The 15,716-nt window shown below is 52.7% G+C and overlaps 1 protein-coding gene across 2 annotated transcripts; it reads left to right on the top strand.

The window, feature by feature from the left end:
* The first annotated feature begins 5,201 nt into the window (after nt 1-5,201).
* On the top strand, nt 5,202-7,798 carry LOC141964601 (G-protein coupled receptor 12-like). Of its 2 annotated transcripts, none has more exons than XM_074915197.1 (2): nt 5,202-5,411; nt 6,297-7,798. In XM_074915197.1, exon 2 carries the CDS (start codon nt 6,299-6,301, stop codon nt 7,346-7,348), a length of 1,050 nt encoding a protein of 349 aa, XP_074771298.1. In that variant the 5' UTR covers nt 5,202-5,411; nt 6,297-6,298; the 3' UTR covers nt 7,349-7,798. The 2 variants fall into 2 exon arrangements, with proteins under 2 accessions (XP_074771298.1, XP_074771299.1); XM_074915198.1 differs by lacking the exon at nt 5,202-5,411 and adding an exon at nt 5,901-6,062.
* Nucleotides 7,799-15,716: the final 7,918 nt, after the last annotated feature.

Here is a 15,716-nt window from a genome sequence, read left to right as displayed (position 1 = left end):
TTGCTGCCACTCACCCACCCTGGGGTCCTGTCCCCCTGCACGTGACATTTGCTCCTGTCCCCGTGCATGCACCAGTGGGGTCCTGTCCCTGAGCACATGGCAACAGGGTCCTGTCCCCGTGCAGGTGCCAGTGGGATGTAGGGTTACAGGCTGTCCTTGAGCAGGGCTGGTCCTGGGAGCCCAAACCTGTAGCCAGAGCATGGCTGAGGCCAGCCCCAGCGATGGGAACCCCAACAGCCCCCTGGGCCAAACCTGTCAATGCTGAGGTTTTGTGTGAGCTGGGGTGCAGTACACTCACCATCTCTGCTGTGAACCATCCCGCATCCCCCTGGTGCACGCACCTCTCCAAGGCTGCTGCTAAATGGGGGAGTGTTCACAGCAGCTGGATGTCAACAGTGCAGTGAGACACAGTGTCCACACACTGGACAACCCTGAGATATTTCATTTTGGTGCTGGAAGGTCTCGCACTTCTCTGCAGAGCAGGGAGGCTGGGACCTGTGTTCCCCAGTGCTGCCAAAGCCAACCATCCATCCATAGGCCTGCAAGAGGTAAAAGTAGGATTACAACAGTGCTGCTGCGGGCAGGATGGCAGAGGTCACTTCTGCAAGCTGGGCACTTGAACAGACTCCTTCCAGATACCCACAAGAGGGATTTTTTCAGCCAAATCAACTGTTTTTCAACAGAAATGGATGATTTTATAAGCCAGGCTCCTGCCTTCCTGCCTCTATCTGCTCTGCTGCCTGGGTTTAACATCAGCACCTCAACCACCCAAACCCATCACTGAGTCCTGATACTTCCTCCTGCCCAGCTGGGAGCACCAGGAGAAGTCCCCATTCTCCAACAACAGTGGCAAGAAAATGGCCTAATTTCCACCCCGTAGCTGCAAAGATTATGCAAAGCCTTTGAATGTAGGACTTCACGCACTCTCCAGCAGCACACGGCCCCTGACAGCCCTGTTTCGGGGAGGCTGGCGGGCGCAGCGTGCGTGTTTGCCACCCTGATTAGTCAGCACTGCTAATTATAGCCACGCTTTTCTTCTTATAGCTCTTCAAGCACCATTGGAGTAATAGGGAACAACAGAGACACTGAAATAAGTGTGTGTCCTCTCGCTGTGGAAAAGATGCCGGTATAAAGATGAGGGTGAATTTCTAGCGGTGCAGCTTTGCATGGTCTGCGTGGGGGGTTTCAAGGCAACGCACACGTGGGTTTGCCGGATCTGCCACAGGATGCTCTGGTGGAAGTGGGAGCTAGGGTGGGAAAAGCTCGTGTGATGCGGGGAGGTAATGATGTTTCCACAGGAAAAGAAATAAAGCTGATTCTAATGCTTTTAGAGAAAAAAAAAAGATGGAGGATCGCATCCTATGCATCTTATCAAATGTGTCGCAGGTGTGGTTTTATCACAGCCCATGATGGAGAGTGGAGGATGCCCAGACGGGCTTCCTGCCCATCTGTGGAGCCAGGGCAGGGCCTGTGAAGGCCCATGGCATTACCAGCCGTTGGCGATGGTGCAGGGCTCACCATGCAGCCCAGGGGAACTAAACCCCGCTGCCCACTGGCTCGGTTGCCTGTGATTTTCAGGGCATTTCAGTTGCTGTTTGTAAAACCAACACACAGTGGCGAAAATGCTGCCAGTCCATCCACTTTTGCAGATTATTGGCACTGTAGTTATTCCTCTTGGAGAGCTCTGTGCTACCTGTTATGTCTGTTAAGCATCAGTCCTTGTGCAGAATTTTGTTATCAGTGGGCTCTGCCTTGGACAGCCAGGACATTAGTGATTGCCACCAAATAACCCACCCAGGCATTCGTTAGCTCCCACCTAATCACCACAAAGACCTGGCTATAGAAATAGCTGCAGAGAAGCAAGTCAGAGATGGGGATAGAGATTCAGGGGCTCTCAAGTTCATGTCCTGCCTGTCAGGCAGCCACATTGCCAGCCACTTGTTTTTTAAACAAAAAAAGCACAGTTTCTAAGGCAGGATGAGACCCAGGTAAAGCCCTGCTGTGGGTTGGCAGCACCCCACATCACTGCAGGGCAGTGCCAGGGGAGGACTGTGTGTGATGTTTAGCACTGAGCTTCCTCCCAACAGCCAAAAGCCAAGGAGGAAGATGGGAAACGAAGATAGGAAATGACAAGGGAAAACCTTCTCCTTGCTGAACAGCATTTCCAGGTGAGGCTGGTGGCCTCTCTGTGTAATTAAAGCATCAGGCTTTTGCTGATGTCCTTGATTAGCTTTGATTTTTGCTCCTTACTATTAACTCTGTAATTTGAATAGAGATGAGGCATACTTAATATATTGTCCAACTGTTCTTGCAGATACCCAGGTAGCTCAGAACATCATACACAACTATAAAAGGCAGATGCTCAAATACTACAAACACGATGCACAGTGGTACATGCGCACAGATGCAACGCAGCTTGCATTCAGGACAGCTCTGGAGGCGGCATGCCTTGGTTTAAAAATGGCCAGATAAGGTAATTTTTGTCACCTGTGCCTTAAGGAAACCACAACGCTCCTGGGGTGCCCCAGTGGCCCTGGCACAGACAATTTTCCCTTTCAGACAGACAGACATGCCAGCTCCTGTGCAGTTGTCAAATGTTGGAAGCCCATCCGCTGCTGCTCTGCGCCCAGCGCAGGCACCAGCACCACTGGGAGGGTCTGGGGGCATCCTATAACAACTCCCAGCTAACAGGGAAATAATCAGGCACAGAGCTGTGTGGCTAGCACACCGGAGGGTTTATGTCCTCCTCAGTACGGGACCAAAGGCAGAGGAGTCTGGAGGTGTGTTGGCACAACCCGGAGACCTCTTTCAGTCTGTTTTGCCATCCAGAGGGGAGACTCTCCCTGGGGGCACAGATTCCACCGGCCAGCCCCCACGCGATGCCAGGCACAGGGTTGCTTTGTGCCATGGGGCAGCAGCATCGCACCTGCTGAGGTTCGGCGGTCTGCAGCATCCGGGCAGAGACCTGGCTGCAGCACAGGGGGAGAGAAGGAGAAAAAGCTTCGGGTTTCTGCCAGTGCTTCCCAGTGTGCCACCAGCCTGGCACATCCCCTTGCACATGGGGGGGCATAGCCAGCTGGTGAAACCCCCCAAAATCTTATCAGAGATGTGGACCCTCTCCTCCCCAGGCTGTTGAAGGAGGGCAAGCAGCTCCGCTTGCTGGGTGAGAAACCCATTGCGGTGAGTACATGGAAAGGGGGCACTTCTCCAGTGCAGGGCGATAATCCCTGCGGGGTCTGGTACTCACTGAGGGGCGTGGGAAAAACATCCTGGGATTGTGCCAAACTTGTGGTGGGATGTTAAGGGGAGGAACTGAAGGTGGGGAAGGGAGGCAGCAGCATGGTTTGGGACTACCAGGGCCACAGTGGGCTCTGGGGGCCAACCAAGAGACCCAAGTGTTTGAGAGGGTTCAGCGAGTGAGACTTCAGGAGGGGTTGGAACCTGGAGGGAGCAGGAGGTCCAAGCTAACTGCCATCGAGACCACGGGGTTTTGGGGACAGCTGAGACCCATTGGAGTCTGTGCACAGAGGCAGCTACAGATGAGAGGATCCAATGGCCAGACTGGGGCAACTGGGTGTCTGAGAGCACTCACTGGAGGGATGCACAGCACGTCTGTGTGTGCACGTCCCTGCTCAGCCTTGCTGTCGGCTGGACCTGGGGCTTGGAGCTGCAGCAGCCTCCCCTCAGCCAGGTAGGGGATTTGGCAGCCCCCAGCAGATCCAGTGGGGACAGCAGGACTGTTCCTGCTCAGACCTGCAGTTGCTCATGAACCCATCAGCGTGGCTGGGCTGAGGCCGCCTGCACTCGTCTCAGCCTGGGGGCCCTGGGTGGGCCGTGTCCCTGCAGAGCACCTCGCACAGCCATCACATCCCCTCTGCTGCAACAAGCTCGATCCAGCCCCTCTTCTGCACCCACCTCCTGGCAGAGGCAGCTGCTGATGGAAGTCAATCAAAGCTCCTCACCGCCTCCCCTTTCCCAGGCGGTGCATAATTACTGAGAGCGGGAGCGAATTCATTCAGCTCTTGCTCAGATTTCCTCCGCCCATTTTCATGCTGCTCATGTCACTCGGCACACAACAGCGCTCAGTCACGCGGCCGGCAGCCCCAGGTAGATGACGATTCAAGTCCCCTGGGGTGGGGCTCATCCTGATTAAGAACCCAGATGCTCCTAAGTGAGGTGATTGGGTTCAGCCAAAACCACCGATATTCACCTAAATATCTTTGTACACCAGGAGCTGGAACTCCTTCCAGGCATCGAGCTGCACTGCATGACTACAGCCTGGAAGAGAGAGGGGGATGAAAGAGTAAAGCTGGAGTGTTATGAAACCAGTAGGAAAGGGGGGGGAAGGTGTAGCTGAAATATTGCGGAACCGGGAGCAGAGCATCCCTGCTTTGAGGATCCTGCTCCTGAGCTGAATCACAGAGCCATTTGTGGCCGGAAAAATAATCGTGTCTTCAGGATTTGTTCCTTACCATGCTGATCCTTTCCCAAAGAGTCAGGAAGGAAAGCCTTGGGAGTGGGTGGGTGCTGTGGTGCAGGGAGAGGGACAGATCCCTGCACTCACCTTCTTCGGGCAGGTCCCCCCGCGCAGGAGGGTGGATGCCAGGCTGTGCAGCCCATGTGAAGCTCCCAGGGGTTGATCCTCCCCACCCCAGCTTTTACGCTGGCTGGAGGGAAGCCCGGGCAGGGCGAAGGCTCTAGGGTGTGATGTCTCCCCCGGGGGGGAGTGTGTATCTGCCCCAGCCTGGTTGCTCAGGGCTCCCTGATCACCCCTGACTGCTGGCTCCTGGGGGTACAGGGGGAGCGGCACCGCTGTCCCTGGGCATTGCCCTTGAAGTGTGGGGCAGCTGAGCCACGCCATGCTGGATCACCCCTCCGCTTCAGATCCTCGCATCCCTCAGCACAAGCGGTATAAATAAACCTTGCCCAGCCGCCTTCGCGAGCCGCCGGGGCCTGGCTGGCACCCAAACTGCATCCGCAAAAGGCAGGTGCAGAGGGCCCTGACCTTGGGGAGGTGCGTCGGGGTGGCAGGAGAGCTCATGAATGAATGGCGGGGCGGGTGCATGCATGGGTGCGTGCATGGGTGCGTGCGGGTGCGCGCACCCCCTCGTGCCTGCGGGTGTGGATGTGGATGTGGAGCAGGGAGCCAGCCTTGTTGTTATTCTGATCACAGCGGCTCTGATTCACAGACTTGGATCATGAATATAAGTGAAGACTTTGACGTCAGAGTTGAGATTTATCAGCAGATCCAATGGGGCAGGAATATTAAGTGCAAGTCGATGCCAGCTATCTGCCAGCGTTATTAGCAATGCTCACCGAGGAATGAGGCTTAACACCGAGAACTGGTAGGACTGGGAAGGAAAAAAATAAAAACGGGGGGAAGCAAGCTGATCTTCGAGCATTAAAGCCAGGTAAAACAACAACCCTCGGCGGTCACGGCTGCCTGCTGGCTGGGCTGTATGCGGAAAGGGGGGATGCCGGCGGTGGGGGACAGGTAGCGGGCTGCGGGCAGAGCCCCCCCGACCTTCACACCTCTGCTGCCTAACTCCGGGGGGGGGAATTTACTCTGCAAGGGGGACCACGCCGAGCAGGGCAGGATCTTGCAGTTGTTTGCAGCCGGCTGGCAGCATTTTGCACCAGTCTTTTCCAAAGGAGGGGAAGGAGGGGGGAAAGGAGAAAGTTAATGCAGGCTGTCCCTTGTCACTACCTTCTCGTTTTATCAGCGGCTCCGCATCCATGCGAGGGCTGGCCTATTAATAGTATTTATTTTTACTCACCTCACGCAAAAAAGAAAGGGCTGCGGGGCGGGGGGGGAGGGCCTTTGTGCTATAAATAGGCGGCAAAAGGTAGCCGTGCCCCGGGGAAGGGAGGAGGACGGGGCAGCCGCACCGTGCTTTCCCCGGCGGCGGAGTGCGCAGCGCCTGCGGATCCTGCGCGGGGCCGGGCCGGGCGCGGGGCAGAGCGCATGGGGGCTGCTGCCAGCAGCGGGGCGCTGAGTTGTGCTCGGCCTCAGCCCGCCGGGAGGAGCAGGAGCTAGCGGGCAGGCTTCCCCCGGGCGAGGGGTGCGTGTGGGGCCGGCGGTGGGGTGGGGGGGTGCTACCTCCCGGGGAAGCCGCAGTCGGGCTGGGGGGAGGCGGCCGGGGATGCGCCCTGGTGCGGGGCTCGGCGCGGGGTGTCCCGGGGCTCGGCGCGGGGTGTCCCGGGGGCCGGCGCGGGGCTCGGCGCCTCTCCCCGCAGCCCGGTACCCGTGCCGGCCGCCGGCGCCCCTCACCGCATCCCTCTCCCTCTCTCCCCAGCGATGCTGCACGGCCCCGCCGCCATGGGGGAGCCGTGGCAGCCGCAGCCGCAGCAGCAGCGGCTCCCGGGGCTCGGCAACGGCTCGGAGCCCAGCGCCTGGCCCTCGGCGGCGGGCGGGCCGGGGACGGCGGCGCCGGGCGGCGGCGGCGGGGCCGGGCCCGGGGGGGCCGTGAGCCCCTGGGACATCGCGCTGTGCGCCACGGGGACGGCGGTGGCGGGGGAAAACGCGCTGGTGCTGGCCGTGCTCTTCTACACGCCGAGCCTGCGGGCGCCCATGTTCCTGCTGATCGGCAGCCTGGCCCTGGCCGACCTGCTGGCGGGGCTGGGGCTGGTGGCCAACTTCGCCGTGCGGTACCTGCTGCGGCCGCCCAGCGAGGCGGCGGAGCTGGGGGCGGCGGGGCTGCTGCTGGCCGCATTCTCCGCCTCCGTTTGCAGCCTGCTGGCCATCACCGTGGACCGCTACCTGTCGCTGTACAACGCGCTCACCTACCACAGCGAGCGCACGCTGGGCTTCACCTGCGCCATGGTGCTGCTGATGTGGCTACTGTGCCTGGGCGTGGGGCTACTGCCCCTCCTGGGCTGGAACTGCCTGCGGGACCAGAGCGCCTGCAGCATCCTGCGGCCCGTCACCAAGGACAACGCGGCTGTGCTGGCAGTCACCTTCCTCCTCCTCTTCGCCCTCATGATGCAGCTCTACCTGCAGATCTGCAAGATCGCCTTCCGGCACGCTCAGCAGATCGCCGTGCAGCACCAGTTCATCGCCACGGCGCAGGCCACCTCCACCCGCAAAGGGCTCTCCACCCTCTCGCTCATCCTCGGCACCTTCGCCCTGTGCTGGATCCCCTTCGCCATCTACTCCCTGGTGGCCGATTCCAGCTATCCCGTGGTCTACACCTACTCCCTGGCGCTGCCCGCCACCTGCAACTCCCTCATCAACCCCATCATTTACGCCTTCAGAAACCCCGACATCCAGAAGTCGCTCTGGCTGGCCTGCTGCGGGTGCATCCCTTCCACATTCTCCTCCAGACCAAGGACATCCAGCGATGTGTGAGGACTGAGCACGGAGCGAGACGCGCTCCCTTGCTCTCCTCCTCCTCCTTTTCCCCTCTGTCGTTATTGTTTCCTACCGGGAGGAACCCCCCCGGCCAGCACATCTCGTTCCATGAAAAGATGGCCAAAAAGAGAAAAAAAGGAAAAGGTAAAAAGAAGGGGGAAAGAAAGAGAGAGAGTAGAATGCTAATGGTTTCCTTTAGAAATGTTATTTTCTTACACATTTTATTTTTTATTTAAAAACACAAAACACCAAAAAAAAAAGAAAGAAAAAAAAAAAAGGATCTCCTTACGATGGCGTTTGTCTCCTCTCGGGGTAAGGAGCCGGGGGAGCAGCGGGCTTGCCGGCCCTGGCCGGGTGGTTTTGACCCCCCCGGGGGCACGTCCCACGAGCGGCAGCCGCCGGGAAGGGCGCAGGAGCGGTGCGGGGGGAGGTGGGGTGCTGGGTGTCGGGTCCCCCCACGGTGGGGCTGGTCCCCACTCGTGGGGTTGTTGTGCGGGGCGCCCATCCCCCTAAAATCAGGTCTCTTGCAATGCTATGCAATAATCGGGAGGGGGGGTGGGGGGCGGCGTTCAGCACCGCGGCGGCGGACAGCTCCGGCTGGGCGGGGGGCGCGGGGGGTGGCGGGGGTGGGGGGGCCGCGCGGGGGGACACACGGTGCCTCTCTGTTTCTGTGTCGTTTGCGAAGCACTTTGAGACCCCGCGGGGCGAAAGGCACTTTAGGGTATGGCCGTTGTTTTGGGCTGCCGCAGGGATGGGGGTACCCGGGGCATCCATTCGCCCCCCCCCCCCCCCCCCCCAAAAAAAAAAAAAAAAAGGTGACCGAGGGCAGGGTGGGGGCTCACTGAGGTGGCAAGGGCAGCCGGGGCGCCCCGCACCCCGAGGCTCTGGGGAGGCCAAGGAAGGTCTCTCGGGCCCGGTTTGGGCCCGTGGGGTGATGCGCTGCCCCGGCCGCGCTCCCTTCCACACCGCTGGTTTGAGACCATCCATCCCATCCCGCGGGTGGGATTTTCATCCAAAGACGGGTCCGGGCTTGTTGGGGTCCCCTAGAGGGAAGCCTCTGTAATGACGCGTGTTATTCCGGATGTTACCATTTTAACGTGCTTCATTAGGGAAGCTGCGGTACCCTCACATTCCTCTCCATATCATGTGCTTTGTGGTGTTAGTGAGACCATGACGAAGTGTCCTTTATCTTGTGCTTTCTTTTGGCTGAGAAGTGGAATAGTGCATTCACTTAAAAAGCAAGCAAGAAACCAAGCAACCTTCAGAGAGATGGCAGGGCTTGGGGTGAAACACCCAGGGTGGCTCTGGCAGAGGTGGTGGGTGCTGCTCTAGGGCCTGGCACAGACACAGCTCAGCGGTTGCTGCAGGAGGCCCCCCGCCAGCAGAGCCTGGTGTCCCAAACACATTGCTCTCCTTTAGAGAAGGTTGCTGAGATCATCAGCATCTTAAATTACCCCCTTGAAAGCAGGAGCTAGGTTCCGCTGCACCATGGGCAAACCAGAGTTCCTGTCAACACAACCCAACAGCACCGCCACCACCAAACCACAGCATGTGTACACCAGTCTCACGGAAGACAGAAACCTCCTTGTCTTGTGAGGCTATAGTGGGTATGAAGCCACTTTATGGCTGGATCCAGACACAACTGTATTTTCTCTCTGGATCTGTGCAATGTATTTCTCGCTCCTGAGAGCTAAGTGCACATGAGAAAGCTATGAATCTCCAAAGTGTGCCTGGGGCTTGGACTTATTGTCTACCTTTGAAAGGTGGCCAGTTTCTTTTTTCTTTTTTTCCTTTCTCTTTTGAATACCTTGGGCAATGGGTAGTAGGCACAATGTTGAATCAGCGTATGTGTAAAAGAAAATATACATATAAGAAAGAGTAAAAAAACCATATATATAAACACTTTTCTCTGCTCATCTCATTTCTTCTGGCTTCTGTAAGCGCAGCCAGGTCCCTGCAGTTCCTCCGTGTGAAAACTCAAGACAGAGTTAGTTTAAACCATTTTTGAAACATTGTGAACATTTTTAAATGTTTTTATACAACTCTATCTAGAAGACAGTATTTGTTGCTCTGGGCAGGTCATTTTGTATCTTTAAATTAAATGTAGTATTAACTAATCAGCCTTAGAGAAACTTTGACAAGAAAAAAGTTGCATTTTCTTGGCTTTCCAGTCAATTACTATTGCTGAAGATTTTGATTTTAATGGTTTTTTTTAGAACTTAATTGTATACTTAAAACCTGTCTCAGTTGGAGAGTTGCATTGGTAAGTTTTGACAAAGGCATACAAGGGTCAGTGGAAAATAATTTCCCCCTGTGGCCCTTCACAGCAGTAGGAAAAAGATTTCAGATGTGAGGAACTAACCAGACAGCTAAGTTAGAGAGGAGGTGGCGATGTCCTCACAGAATGCTTGGTACTCACCCAAACACATTTGCAGCAACGTTGTCAAAGGCAAACTCTGCTGCCTAAATTCTGGTCCTTGCATTAAGGACGCTTTTATTCTGCTGCACTAATCCAGCTCACAGTCAGTATCAAGTTTTTGTGCAAGTAAATTGCATGCTCAGATTTAGTATAAAATGCCAATCCAATTCTTTTTCAAGTGATGATCTAGGATCTCTCTCTTGGAAACTGTTAAAGGCGCACATGGAAGTTGTTAAAAACACTTGATAGGCTTCAGGAAAAGTCTTAAGAAATCTGCTCTAAAGAACATTTTGATTAATCGGCATTTTTGCAGTCTTTCCACTAAAAAAAAAAGATATGCGCTTTCTAGATTATTTTTTCCTTTGCTATTTTTTCCTCTCCTTTTTTATCAGTGGAAAGAGAGGAAAACAAGGAGAAGTGACGAAGAAGGTAAACAAGTATGAGTTCACCTGCCATGCATTGATTTGTGGAAATCTGGCCCTTTTACTGCACTTTTGCTTTTCCTAAAGAAAATCTTTCACTGGCAAAAGTCTTGAGTGACAATGTTGGACATCAGTGAGGACACTGGATGTCAGGGCCTCCTTATGTCAGATGTCAGGAGAACTACCTTAAAACCTTAAAATACTTATCAAGTTAGGAATGCTGGGTGGGAATGCTCTGGTGTCCTTCAGTGATGGCTTTGGGACATGGTTAGTACAGAATACAGGGCCTGACTTTGGATGAGCTTGTGTCGCCATAAACAAGGAGCAGCTCCCATGAATGTAATGGTGTCACATGTGGATGAGGCACCAACTATACGAGGAGCACTGGAAAACAGAAAGGGCTCCAAAGCATCTGCAAATATGGTGAAAAGAGTGCAGCAGCCCCTGTCTTGCTCCTGAGCATCGTGAGAAGGACACAGAGCAACCAGAGTATGGCCTATTGTTCTCCATTTTCCAGTACTGAATGTATTGGCAAGCCTCCTCGAGCTGGGATTCTTGTGTCACAAGTCATTAGAAAAGCTGAGGTCTATAAAACCCATTCATTTAATTCTTGTGCTTTTCAGATGAGATACACAGGGACAGTGGTAGTTTTGCAAAGCACAAGGTGTCTTTAGCTGGTGGAAATTTGCAGGTGTCCTTTGATTTCCACAGAACCTCTGTAGCCACTCCAGTTAGAAACTGGACCTGCTTAGAGAGAGCTGGTCTGCATTTAGTTGGGAAGATCTCCATGTCCTCACCCTGGTGAATGGCCCAGATCTTTCCACTGTACCTTAAAAAACTGAGCTTTGCAAATAGCTTTTGATAAAGATGAAGGGCCAGAGCCTGTCCCTGCTTACACTCATGTCACTTCTGGAGCCTACAGGAGCTGGTCTAGATCTACAGCAGCAGAAACAAGCAGAAAATTAGTTCTACGCAATTACACGAGGTATCTCAAGCTTATGGCAGAGATCAGCATTGCCAGGGAAATGAATCTGCTGCTTGTTTGGTTGATTTATTTACAGGTTTCTGCTTGCCTTTGGCTTTTCTACCATGAACTGGTGGCAAGCAGACTATAGGTATGAAATGCTTTCTGTGTTGGTGGTCGGCTGTTTTAGTCAAAGGGGTGAGGAAAGGGCAAGGAGGAGAAAGAAAGAGAAAACATTCCTTGAATATATTGTGAAGAGGCCAGGGACGCTGCTGGATGGGACATAACCACAGCTGCACCAACAGCCCTTAGTTTTATGGAGATGTGCTAGGGGTGGGTGTGAGCTTATGCATTTACAGCAAGCCCTCATCCCTGTCCCAGCATGTTTCAACTGAGAAATTAAAAAAAAAAAAAAAAAAAAAAAAAAAAGCAGCTAATAAAATGTATAGACTCTACCAACAAAGATGCTTAGCTTTCTTTCCTTTCCATTTTGTTCCGTTTGGGACTTTGAGCAGTGAAAACATCTCTTTTTAGCCAATTTCATCAATAACCAGCAGTAAGTATCTCAAGGATCTCAGTCATGATGTGGCAGCCACAATTTGTTAAGCTCAAACAAAGAGTTTTAATTGAACTTTGAATAAAACCCCAAGAAACCATTATTTTTTTCAGTAGGTGATGAAGTACTTCTTTCTTGTAGAAGCATCAAATTTGGGGTGGGGAGGTCTTTAAAAAGCCATTGATCCTGGTAATCACTTTGTACTGATGTGTACTGACCAGCATTGACAACTCATTTAATTGTTAACAATTAATTAACAGTTCACTTTTAATTGTCAGGAATAATTGCTTGATGCACATGGTATCTTCTTGTAACTCCTTTAATTCACGCACAATCTTTTCTCTCTGTGAGGCAGTCATGCTGCTGTTCAGCTGACGGCCTCACTTGTACCATTTGTACCTTTTCTGTTGACAGTGCAGTTGCCTACTGCAAAATCCCTCAAGAGACACTCTTCCCACTGTCCCTGCCACACCAGGAATGGAGCTTTCCCATTCCTATTGGAAAACTCTGCAATACAGAGCTTTACAGAGATAAAATGGATTTTCAGTAGAGAAGACCCAAATCAAAAGGGGTGGTCCAAAGCTCTTTTGTCTCCGACTTTGAGGGATGTGAGTAAATTGTCTCCAACTCCAAGGGTAATAGATGCTTTCATAAATTCTGCTTGATGTCAAGTGTAATTGTGTCTAAACCAAGGTTATTCCTTCACAATTTGAGCACACTGCAGTGGGCAGGAGGCTGGATGTCTGATGGCACATTGTATCAATAGACACTGAAATCACAAGCACAGGTTTATGACCTTATTGCAGAACCCAGGAGTTGGAAAACATTTGGCTTGTCCCAGGAAAAGTTCTTTTCCAACTGGGCACTATCTGGCTAAGGATGAGAGGTAAGGCTGGGCACTGCTGGCAAAGCAGGTGTCCTCTCAAGCCTGCTGCAGCTTGGTCTCTCAGCTCTGCCTTGCCTTTCCTCTACACCATGTAGAGAGCGACAAGGACTGGGCATGTTTCTGATGTCCCTTGTGAATAGGTCAGAACTGGGACCCAGGCAGGATAAACTATCCTCCCTAGAGACAAATACTCTAGCTTGGAGGGAGTGATGAGTTTCTGGTGGTAAAGCTCACCAAGATACTCAGCCAGACTGGAGTGGCCTGGGCCCAGATCCTGCTCTGCAGTCACCAGTCAGCAGTGTGGCCCTGCAGTTGCCCTCCTGAAGCTCTGAAACCCAGATGAGCTTGTCCAGGCTTCGGGCAGTGTCTGTTGGAGTTGCCTTTGGCTGCACAGTCGGACAGAATGGGAGTCAATCGTCCCCGTTCCCAATCCTGCCTCCAGTCCTATCTGCTTCCCAGAAACCAGGACATTTCAGAGCAATTAAAACAGCAACTTATTTTGATGAGTTTTCGTTAACCTTTTAACTCAACTAGGAAAGTTGATCTCAAAGAAAAATGTACAGTTATCATTCTATTATGGTTAAATCAAGCCCCTTCAATGCACTTTATGAATGAGTGAAACAAATCAATGCTGTTATTGCACTGTATCTCTATTGTGTATAATATTATACATTCATCTGTAAGAGTAATTTATTTTTATTACTGTAAATAAAACTGTTAAAGTGATTTGTCAAGAGGATATAAAAAATAGGGGGAGGGGGGGGTTAAAATTAAAACATTTGAAGATCTGGGCTCCTGTCCCAGGTATGTGCCATACTGTGTGTGTCTGGTTTTATTTCAGCTGAAGTGAGTCTAGTACAGGTTTCTGCCTTCCCTCACCTGAGGCCTGTGTTTCTACTTGGATTGCGATGAGCTGGTTGAGGATAAGAACTGCTCAAGATATTGATTATGTGGGTTAGGAAGCAACGTCTCCTGCCACCCAGAGCACAAGGGTCTTCCCTTCCAAGGGAAGTGTGCCACTTCTAAGCACAAGGATGGAGACTTTTCCATCAGCAAGCTATCCTCTGCCCTCTGATTATCCAGGCGGTCAGGAATTAAATACCCATGGGAATTAATTGATCTTTGAGAGTTGGTTTCTCCAAATTAAGGGTTATAGAGATACCACAGATTTCTGCCGCTACTTCTGTGCTCTGGCCTCTAATAGAGAAGGGAATATCACAGGGCTCATAACTCACAGCAAAGGAACCCAGCAAGGGCAAGCTGATAAAAAGCCAAACTCAAAACTACTTTAACCTCTTAAAATCTTTATTATTATTTTTTTTTCATTAGTACATGCATAAAGTGTCAACAGTTTGGGATTATGACATCTTTTGAACAAATGTAGTTACAAGCGGTGCTTCAGATCGTTCCAAGTTTCCTCTCTACACTGTACAGAAGAAAGCTTGTGTTGCGACCAACATAGTCCCTACCTTTCCATCATCGTGTCACGACAGGCAGAACCCACAACACTGGGGAGAAACACTTGTTCACACGTAGCAACTGGGTATGGTAGATAGATACAAGCAGCAACATCTACTCACCTATTGACTAAGTGCACATGGTTAAAAGACCCCATTAGACAGTGAACATCTCCTTCTTTTTTAATGTCAGCTATATAATTACGTAAATCAAGTTATGGCCTGTAACAGGTGACACTCCCACGGGAGAGACACCCATCTCCCATCAGCTGCTTCCATCAAACAGCAAGTCAAAGGAAATACGGGTAATACTTCTGCCAGTATTAAAAAATGAGCCTTTGGCAGGAGCAGCGGGGCAGCCCCACCAATGCTGAGCACCCTGGGAAGTCAAACGCAAGGTGTCACTGGGCTGGCACCTCCCTGTCCCTGCCGTGCCACCCCTGCAGAACTGGAGCCAACTGGCCCCAGCCCTGGCTCCTGGCTGTACATATGAACAGCTGGTGCCAAAAGGGGAGAAAACTGCTTTTGGAATGCTCAGCTCAAGCTGACTGCTCACAGATGCTCTATTTTAGGAGGATTGATTGCCCCAGTGCTCTGGGAGATCCCCCTAGCTCACAGCTGCTGAATGTGGGTAGTGCAGAGGGATTTTTGGGGTGTCTGAGGTGCTCCCAGCCTAGCCTGAGCTGGCTTGATCCCTGGGCTGCCAGGCAGGGCACAGGAGATAATCCTCACCTGCCTTCAATGTCCCCAAAATCATGCTCCTGCAGTGCCTGGCCTCACCCAGAGGTGCCTGTGCTCCTACTCACTCTAAAGGTGATGGGAACCTGGCAGTGAGATGAATCCTGTCCTGCCAAAGCAGCTGGCATTGCCCCAGGAGCCCTGGGCTGGGGCAGGAGGAGGAGGAGGAGGAGGAAGGCTCTCCAGCCTGAATGCTTGTCCCACAGCAGCACAGTGCACGTACCCTGGAGAAAACCCACCAGCACATGCATGTCCCAAAGCAAAGTGATGACAGGGTTTGTCCCCTCCCTGAACACCCACTATGTCCTCTTGGGGACTGTCCCCATGCCGAAGGTGCAACATTTGCTTGTGCACTCAGAGACGTGTGGTTGCTGGAGCAGGATTTCCTTGGGTTGGCCAAGACTGGAGTAAAAGCTGCACCCAAAACTACTCCTGTGCAGCTGCAGGGGTAACAACAGCCAATGTGCAAGGGAGGACAAATACCAGCAGATACCTTGGGGTCTGGGCAGTTCCAAGTCTCCACCCAGGTGAGGATAGGCTGAGCATCAGAAGTGCTTGGTAATGCCCTGCCCTTCCCCAGCTGGGTGAGCCCCCTGCCCCATGAAGCTCCTTGGCAATACAGTGGGGACCTCCAGAAAAGGCACTTGTGTCAGTAAGGAGCTGCCCTGCCACTCTCCCGATGGGAAGAGGGGGCCCGAGCCCTGCATGTGACGTGGCACAGCAGAAAGTGGAGAGGAGGGAAGTGCCAGCAATGCTTCAGCATAACCCAAACTCATGCCTGGAATATCCTGTTTCAGATTCCCCCAGGCAAATCAAGCGGCCCCAAAATGAAGGAAGTCTATTAAGATAGGGAGCCATCAGCCCTGAAACACTTCTAAAAATGCATCTCAGAGAAAAAGGTTTCTTTTTGGTGGGGATTACCT

This window comes from Athene noctua, chromosome 11 (genome assembly GCF_965140245.1).
Source record: "Athene noctua chromosome 11, bAthNoc1.hap1.1, whole genome shotgun sequence".
Lineage (NCBI taxonomy): Eukaryota > Metazoa > Chordata > Aves > Strigiformes > Strigidae > Athene > Athene noctua.
The sequence above is the reverse complement of the archived record's forward strand: the minus strand, read 5'-3'. Positions and strand labels throughout refer to the sequence as shown.

Bases quoted from the DNA above. Each gene is read 5' to 3' on its own strand.
- LOC141964601 (XM_074915197.1), top strand. From the start codon at position 6,299: ATGCTGCACGGCCCCGCCGCCATGGGGGAGCCGTGGCAGCCGCAGCCG.